The sequence below is a fragment of the Pinus tabuliformis genome, chromosome 1_1 (assembly GCF_031772625.1).
Source record: "Pinus tabuliformis cultivar Carrire ecotype Pingquan chromosome 1_1, CPIR1, whole genome shotgun sequence".
Classification (NCBI taxonomy): Eukaryota; Viridiplantae; Streptophyta; class Pinopsida; order Pinales; family Pinaceae; genus Pinus; species Pinus tabuliformis.
The window spans coordinates 703,957,601-703,967,545 of NC_142297.1; the positions used below are offsets into that span (position 1 = coordinate 703,957,601).

General features: G+C 33.3%; 1 protein-coding gene across 1 annotated transcript; it reads right to left on the reverse strand.

Moving 5' to 3' along the window:
* Window positions 1–5,645: 5,645 nt before the first annotated feature.
* Window positions 5,646–8,978, reverse strand: LOC149215457 (pectin acetylesterase 8-like). Its single transcript, XM_089391087.1, has 10 exons — window positions 8,849–8,978; window positions 8,690–8,769; window positions 8,503–8,589; window positions 8,279–8,403; window positions 7,216–7,276; window positions 7,003–7,059; window positions 6,823–6,900; window positions 6,615–6,720; window positions 5,925–6,070; window positions 5,646–5,826 (listed from the first exon to the last, which is right to left on the reverse strand). Exons 1-10 carry the CDS (start codon window positions 8,904–8,906, stop codon window positions 5,716–5,718), a joined length of 909 nt encoding a protein of 302 aa, XP_089247213.1. The 5' UTR covers window positions 8,907–8,978; the 3' UTR covers window positions 5,646–5,715.
* Between the last annotated feature and the right edge of the window lie 967 nt (window positions 8,979–9,945).

Here is a 9,945-nt window from a genome sequence, read left to right on the forward strand (position 1 = left end):
GCTATAGGTATTCCAGATGTGGGTGAAAAATGGAACAAAGGTCAGGATATTGATAGGGAGTACTATGAGCCTTACATCAAGGCTAGATACAAAGACAAACTCAAGAGAGTATTCCCCTTCAAGTTTTTGGAAGACAGGTTTGCTCCATTGATGAAGATCATTATCAAGTACTTCACTTGTGAAGGTAGGTTCTCCCAGTTGTATGCCTACCACATTAGACTGTTGATGCATTTCACTAGAGTAAGAATGATGAATATCCCTTACTTCATGTTCAGAAACATTGAGAAGATGGCACATTTTGTAAAGAAGAAACCATACCCACAATAGTTGAATAGCATTTTCCACTACTCTTTGATTAAAATCATTATTCTACATCAGCAGAACCTTCTTAACATGCCATGGGAGTCTTTCATTTCTCATGAGATGTTCAAAGGCCTGCAAATCCTTTCATCAGTAGATCATGAGTAAGGTGGACCTTTAGGACATGAAAAGGTCAAAGAGACTAAAATTGTTGGAGTGCCAGTGTTTGTAACATATAAGAGGGGCACTAGGAAACTTTTTGCAGCTGCTAGGTGAGTATTATCTCCATAAGGTGTGGAAGGGGTCTCGCCTTCATCATCAGGCTACAGGAAAATGCTATCTCCACAAGGAATGGAAGGGGCTTTGCCTTCTTCTTCAGCAAAACAGGTACAGGTTGAGCAACAAAGCAAGGGAAAAAGTAAGGGAAAGGAAAAGATGCAAGAGAAGGATCTTAGTGATGAGCAGGAAATAGATTTCAGTCTTGTTGATAATGAGGAGTCATAGCAGCATTTCATTCATCATAAAGTTGACATTATTGATTTGGAAACTCAGGATCCAAAGACTATCAAAGACAGGATCATAAAGGAACAAGAGGTTGAAATACAATCCTTGTCAGATAACTTAGAGAGAGCTAAGTGGATCATCAACTATTTAGAGCAAGAAAACAAACAATTGAGTGACAAGCAAGTCCTCACGGAGCTACAAATGATCAAAGAAGACAGGCAAAAGATCAAGGAGGCTAATGTTCCATTGACCCCTATTGAGCAAGAGATTGAGAATGATAGGGAAACATGGCTAGAGAGGGTCAACATACACCTTTAGGGGTTGATTGAGAAGGCCAACAGAGACAAGAATATGCTTCGCCACATGGCCTACCACTACATGACCCGCAACAAAATATGTAACATAAAGATGAGGAAGCTTAAGGCTAGCTTGAGAAAGGACTTAAAGAGAAAAAAGGAGCAAGATAAGCTAAAAATCTTGGTTGAAGCTTCACTAGCCCATCAAAGCAACTAATGGTGGTGCCTTGTGCCAAATCTGGGAAAATTTTGATATTTTTTTTTTCAAATTTTGGAATTTTGAAAACAGGAAATTGCCCTAAGTGCGCAGCGCCACCGGTGCTGTGCTTTTCCCTGGAGCACTTTTTGGAGGAATGGCTTGTATATTTGGATTCAACATGATGAGAGCATTAAAACCAGAAAATCTCAACAATTTTGGAGAAAAACTTGGTCACCAAAAGGTCAAAAAACTATCAAAAAATAACCTCTGTGCCTCTTTTTGGACACATAGAAGCAACCTTGGGAGATTTCACTTTTGGGGGCCCAAAAGACCTCCAAATTCAAAAATTCAATATGTTCCAAAAACTAGACAAGAATATCTTTCAAATGAGCTATCATGGGCTCAATTTCGCTAAGGGGAAGGCCTCACAAAGTGGCTATGAAGTGGTGCTGCGCATAGACCCAGTTTGCCTAAAAATCCAGTTTTCACCTATTTTCACTGCAAGTTGACTTTTTCTCTCATCATGGATGAATTTATGATTGTAATTAATGCCATGGTGTGTAAATGTAATTGTGAAATGACCTTAGAGGGTAGATTCATCAGTTTGAGGTGGTTTTGGGGTCAATGAATCAGTTTCCATGCTTATAGAGGCAAGTTGTTCCACTGCCTATATTCTTGTTCTTTGTTTGGAAATGGTTGTAACAATTCCTTATCTCTTGGATTCGACCCCTGATGGCTAGCATAAGTGGTTTGATGTCTATATTATGTATTTTTATGTCATTAGTAAAGGTTGGACTCTCTTGGATGCTCTGAGCTACATTGTACACCTTTATCAGCAGTTTGGCAAGGAAATAAACCAGGACTTGCAGCTATTTTTATAGGATACTTGTGGTAAAGTGTTTTTGCATATTTTCTTCTTCTGTTACTAGTTTTTCTCATGTGTTATGTGTGCCACAGTCTTATTTATTACTTCTAGCTGAATGATATCAAGATAGATAGGTAGAATTCATTGTTTACAGTGCTCTGCCTAGGGAAACCATTCAGTTTTTTATGTTTTCATCTGTTTGAGTAGGGTACATGATCTACGCATGCCCTCCTCAACTCCTCACCAGTCTTAGACTGATCATCTCACTCAATTTCAAGTGCCAAAACATCTACCTACCTTGCCCCATAGAACACCCTGCATCCTGACTTCATTTCCCAGACCAAAGCTGTCTGCTCCATTTGATCCAGCAGAATCAATCAAAAACCCTAGAGCTGCTATACCTAGCCTAAAATCCATATTTGATCCAGTCTTCTTGATTGAGATTGACAAGGAGAGAGCCCTCTCCCGACTTGGTAGGGCTATCTACCAGGTTAAGCTTGGTTTTTGGTTATCCTAGGATTGTCTCCCTTCAGCCTGAGGTCAATCTAGGCTCTAACAGTGTGCATTATTAAATATATATAGAATTCAACATCATCAATTGTTTGCAATATATCCTATTATTTTTACCTCTAATAGCACTAATCCTTTTGGTTAAGCTTGCATATTGCACTGTAGTCAATGGTGAAGCAACTCCTTTAGCCTTTATGTCAGAATTCACTTCAACCTTTTCATTTATAGTATCTTCACCAACAACATTTTTTATCTCCTCATTTGAGACATGTTGTAATTGGGCACCCTAAGTCAATAATATTCTAACCCTCCTTATACTAGCAACATAATTCCCTCTTTCCATCATTGCAAATGCATGTAAAAAAACTAATGCTAAGACATACAAACAATGGATACAATATAGAACATTCACTAGATAGAAGGATATGTGACAACAAACATAAAATTTGGTAATAACATATTTTAAGGTAGTGTCAATACTCAAATTAAAGATGCATTATGATGGAGTGTGCACAATGATTTTCTAAGAAATTTGGAAACATTTAAGTGTAAAAATAGTTTTTGGAGGGATGATAGAAGTCAATTTATAGCACTACATTATATGTTTTGATTAGTGAATATTTAATGGCATAGATTGCATGCTAATTTATTTAATGCATATTTAAAATTGATTTAATTATGATTTAATGATTGTGAAATTTGGTTGGCTTATCCTTGTACTTATAAACTGTTAAATAAACTCGTGGAATCAATCATAATGAAATATAATGATAATTTATATTATAGTTTTCTTAATTCAAGGTAGGCCACTTTATAAAATAATATTGATGATAAATCTTTTAATGTCTTTAGGTGAACCCACAAAGGTGGGTTACACATTTTCGCAAGCACGCAAGGTGTAAGGTGAAGAAAATAAGCTCAATCAAGCTCCTCAGTCTTAGTTGATCGGTGCTCAAGAAAAACAGGGATCGATAGAGAGTTTTCTTAATAGAGATGTTGTCTTTTTCAAGCAACATTTCTCAACCAAGAGATTGTTTTTAACCCTACCCGTGGTTTTATTGAGGGTTTCTTACACCCTCATTCTAGTTATTTCAAATTTTACATAAAACTCCCTATCAAGGTTTTGAAGTGCTTGATCCTAGAGCCTAAAAAATAGAGTTTTAGTTGCCCTTTTATAGATTTCTCTACAACACCATCTTGTAGCATGGCGAAATAAGTGAAAGGGGTGCTTTGGTATCTTAGAGGAATAAGTAGTTATTGTATCACCTTTAGTTGTTGTGGTTATTCTATCTACCATTATGTTGATTCAAAATTTGCAAGTGATTTGGACATGAAGAGATCTACTTCATATTATGTCTTTACTCTTGCATGAAGATAGATTATTTAGGTGTCAATCTTAAAGAATTAGTTTTTTAACCCACTACTAAGGAAGAATATATCATTGTCTCATATGCATTCAAGGAGACAATTTGGTAGAAGGGTATTTGGGGTGAGTTTGAAATAAGACATGACAATGTAATTGTATTATGTGATACTCAAAGTGAAATCCATTTGGCTACAAATCTAGTTTATAATAGTAAAACTAAGAACATATTGATATTAAGTATCATTTTGTAAGACATGTTATTGGCGTCCATTTGGCTACAAGTCTAGTTTATCATACTAAAACTAGAAACATATTGATATTAAGTAGCATTTTGTAAGAAAAGTTATTGCCACCCATTTAGCTACAAATCTAGTTTTTCATACTAAAACTAGAAACATATTAATATTAAGTACCATTTTATAATAAAAATTATTAATGGAGATGGACTAGGGTTTTAAAATGACCATATTCATGAAAATTATGTAGAGTATAAACAAGCCTATAGTTAAAGAGGCTACAATTGTGTTTAACTTATCTGGGCTTATATAAGGGGTTGTAATTTATGTTGGCTTACGTAATAGGTGATTAAAAAGCTTGAGAAAGATATTAAGTAAATTGTTTTCAAAGTGAAGTTTGTTAAAATTTATGACAATAATTAACACACCATTTTAAAAACCAAAATTTACTTCAAATAAATATTTGGTATTTTGCATAATGGGTTGGGTACTATTAATTTTGCCGACTATTTCCTGGGTTTTCTCATTGTACCATTTTTTCATATGTAATGCTCTCGGGTGAAGTGGTCTTTCTAGTCAGCCTCACCATGTTTTGCTATTTTGGCATTGTTCTTTTCTAACCCGTAGAGTTTTTTTTCTTGAGCAGACCCTAGAGGTTGAATGTTTTCTCTTTAATGTGTGTAGAAATATTCCTGTAATGTGTAGAAATATTCCATTTGGAATGGTCTTTATACTAACCCATTTGGGATTTATACTAACCCTTTTGGGATTCTTGTTATGATAGTAAAAGTTAAAAGAAACCCTTTGCATATATATATATATTTAATTAAATAAATTTATAAAAACAATTTTACAAATATCATATTTTTTTTGTAAATTTGATAGGTTTCTCCAATTTTCATGTCCATTACATATTTTACTATGGGGGAAGGGTAGCCCAAGATTTGAACCCAAGACTTCTGGTTCGGTGAGATTTCATCTACACCCTGAATATATCGTAAAATTATATATATATATATATATATATATATATATATTCTTTTAGTCTTTCAATCGGCCACTTTCAAAATAAAGAAGTGGGAAATTCAAGTTTTCCAGTGGATATGATAATCAGAAAATATCCTCAGTATTTAAATCGACCACTTTCAAATTAAGAGGTGGGAAATTCGAGTCTTGAAGTGCATATGCTAATTTTACCACGTTCTGGATTTCAACCCACATCTTTTTACTTGAATAATAAAAAACCATAAACATTATTTTTAATTTTATATAAATTAAAAACATGTATCAAAATCAATATTATAAATTTAACAGTTTTTTCTATGGAGAAGACCCTTCCAATTTGTTATTAAATGATAACCTAATTGAACTGTGAAGTGCAGATAAATGGTAACAAAGATAATGCTCTGCATTATCACGTAATGGTAAATAAATAAACTCTAAAAATGAAAGTTGTTGGAAGTAGAATCACAAAGGTATGGACCGTCTGAACCAATATACTTGACCACATTTCGATTGAAAAACCAATCACCAACGGCTTCTGCAATGGTCTGTCACAAAACAAAAACATATACACATGTATATCAACTTGAACCTTCAAGAGAAATTGTTTAGAACATTATTCGGAAAATGGCAGATAACGAGGCACCTTTGAATTTAATTTTGGAGAATTCGGTGCGTGCCACAGATCTTGTACGTTTGTTTGGCAGTGTGCATAGCAGGAATTGATAAACAGCCCTCCATTGCATGAATCAGACACGGGTGTTAATGCATAAATCGTATCGTCTCTGAATCCTGTGATCGATAACTCATGCTGTGATCAGTCTATTAACATATTGTCCTAGAAGGTCAACTTTATGTAGATTTGGAGAACTAAAATATTGTTATACAACCTTATTTTTGTCTTAATTATAAATTTTTGGAATATTTTGGAATTTGATCGTCATTGAGTAATTTTTTTTTTATCATTATAGATTTTGGGAACAGAAGATCATTTTTATGTTCATCAGACATTTTGGTTATATCTTGGAATTTGAGAATAAGTCTTGGGAACCAACTAATTGCTTGATTTCTCCTGATTATCAAATTTCAATATATTCGCTAATCTACAATCACTATTAGCTATCAAATTCTAAAATATTCTCTAAATCTATCATCAACATAAATTTCTCCTGATTATCAAATTTCAATATATTCTCTAATTTACAATCACTATTAGCTATCAAATTCTAAAATTTTCTCTAAATCTATCATCATCATAAATTTAGCACAATAAAACTAATAACAATATCCTAAAAAATATATAGAAAAAACATTAGATATTCATGCAGAAAGTAACCTTCCATTATTATCAATTGCCATAGGTCGCAAGTAGTGATATTCCTCTTGCAGTTCTCCCAATCACCGTTGGGATCTGCTGAATCAGGCACCCAAATATTTCCAATCTGTAGAAAACAAATTTCCAGCCATAGAAGATACGACATTGCATTCCATTGTTATATGTTGCAGAATAAAACAGTGAAAAAGTCTCCAGAGATTTTATCTACCTGTGTTGTATCATATGCAGAGTTGACAACAAAAAGTGGTGTTTGGATCAACTCTAAGAGATACTGGGGAAAGAAACACTGCCATTATATATCATAATATGAATGTTAGTCACAACTCTTGTAGGTAATTGGCATCATAACATAATTTCGAATGGAAATAACAGTTGAACATCATACTACCAGACTTCCAGGGTCCATTATGGATGTGCAAGCAGCTGGCAAGTGTTTTAAAGACCCCTGCAATACAATATCACATTCAGTAAAACGATTGGGACACAAAATAGATATCACCGAACAACAAAAGCTCAAAGCATGATAAATAGAGGCGAAGAAAGCAAATGCAAAATTCCAATTACTTAGTGTATGTAAATAGAAAAGTGTCGAGATATGTACATGAAATGTGACGACATCATTATAGAAAAGTCTAAATAGATTTTGACCAGCTACGTCCTCTCTGCAAGGAACGGTATGTAATTAAATTATCAAAATATGTATAAACTCTGGAATACAGATAAAATATTCAAAGGAAGTTGGTTAAGATTAACACACAATATGCATAAACTCTGTGATAGAGATAAAATATTAAATGTGCATGGAGTAGTTTATTCAAATGTAATGGACTAGTTTGTATTAAATATGTTTTAACAAAGATGTTTTAAAACATTAAAGAATATGCAATGTCAATATAAATTACGTTTAGTTAAAAAAAAATTTACAAAACAGTTTACAAATTCTGATAAGATTATGAAAAATTGGGTAGGAAATTTTGAAAATATCTCAGGATTTTGGATGTTTTAAGGGTTCTTGAAGCTGCTGAATCCGTTTTTAGCTTAAAAAAACAATTCAAGTACTCCAATTACCTGTTTTTTTTTTTTACAGATTTAGGCAAAAAAAACTGCCATCCTAACTATATGCTATTTTGTTGGGTAGGTAGACAACTCCAAAAATAAATATTTATCATTTATTTAGAAGAAGATTATATATATATTTCAAGGAAAAAAGGGAGTCTTTCTCTCAGTCCTAGGGCTAGAGTCAAGTTGTTGGTACCAACTTACAAGATATACACACTTACTTCAGAATTCACAAAGCTGCTAACCAATATAACAATATTCATAGGCACTAAATTATTACAATAATATTTATAAAGTTATTATAGCTCATCATGTCACTAATGGGATTTGAATCTATTTGAAGGACAACAACCATTCCACCCAATAACCCTAAATAAAACCAATTAACTATATAATAATACTAATAATCTAATTTTAACGTGGCTCAAGCAAAACACTAAATTGATGTATGAGACTCTTTGTTTGTGAGAAAAAGGACCCCAGAAATTTCAAAAAATATATAGCATAAAAGAATGTAAAATTTATCTACATGATTACAAAAATTTGAATTTCTAAATTTAACTCATAATTTAATCCCATGGTAAATAAATATATTAAGAACATACAAATCCATGAAAAATCCAGCATCTGTCATGCATTTGACATAAGCAGACTGAGGAAGAAGATCACGAAAATCATTGCAGTGAATAAATGTAGCCAGGCCACCCGCTGAGCAGCCAGTGAGTAGGGCCTGCATTAATAACAAAGCCTATTTCATTTTTCCACTTTGTCATCGTCGATAACGCAAGGCATATAAATATTTGCGTACTAGAAAAACTGGAAAACGTACCTGTTCAGCTTTATCCATTCCCTGCGTGAAAAGATCTTCTATTACAGCTTGCCATATTCTTTGCCCTCTCAAGTGAAGTTTACTACCCTGAAATGCTCAAATGCTAGTCATTAGGAACAAAATTTTCAATTGATATGGGATTACAAGAACTGAAATTGCTGATATGTACTTATTGAAACTAACATACCGGATCTACCTCGTCCACATCTCCAGTGAATGAAGACCCATCACAGTATCTAACCATAACGCGGTTCCAACTATAGAAATCTGTTCAACAGTTTTCCCTATGAGCCCTTTGAATAGCCAATTTATCATCACATTGTTTTAAAGTCTAAAATTGAAATACCCGGATTTTGTGATGGAACATCACTTAAACTGCCTGTAAATGCTATTGATTCCCCCATGTATAGAGAAGAACCCAATGCAGAGAGAGCTCGCTCCGAGCAGGACGGTATGTCGCTACACCAACCTCCACCCTGCATAAATTTTTTTGCACTAAATAAGAATTCAATCCCAATAAAACAGATGGGTGGTAAACCCTTATGAACACATTACGCTCTCTCTTATTAATATGAAATGTTTATAATATCTAGTTTGGCTATTTGGTTTGTTTAGATTTGTTAGATCACAAGTTCAAATATGAAATGTTTATAATATCTAGTTTGGCTATTTGGTTTGTTTAGATTTGTTAGGTCACAAGTTCAAGTTTTATCGAGATGGAGGTTTAAAGATGGAAGTCATTCTAGAGAGATTTAATTTCTCAGGAAGTAAATTCGTCATTTTCCCTCCAATAAATAAACTAACCCCAACATAAATCCAATGCAATAAAAATTTAATTTCTCATGAAGTAAATTCGTCGTTTTCCCTCCCATAAATAAACTAACCCCAACATAAACAAAGCCAAAATAAATTTTCCATCCAATAAATAAACTAACCCCAACATAAATCCAATGCAATAAAAAATAATATATGTAAATTGTGACCATGGTAATATATAATTCCTCAAGAACACGAACAATTAATAAAACAAAAACCCAACATAACTCCAACATAAATTTTCCATCCAATAAATAAACTAACCCCAACATAAATCCAATGCAATAAAAAATAATTAATGTAAATTGTGAACATGGTAATATATAATTCCTCAAGAACACGAACAATTAATAAAACAAGAAGCCACCATAACAGAGTATCAATATTAAATTAACAAGGACAACATTCCTCAAGAACATGAACAATTAATACAACAAGAAGCCACCATAACAGAGAGTATCAATATTAAATTAACAATGACAACATTGGAAAATCAATGGGAGAAATTACTTACTTCCATGAAAACAAGCCAGCTGTTTGCTCCAGATCCAAATCCTCGGTCTAAATGGTAAGCTGGTGGGCTTCCATCTAAACAAACTGCAAATAAGCAATGAACTTATTAGTTCT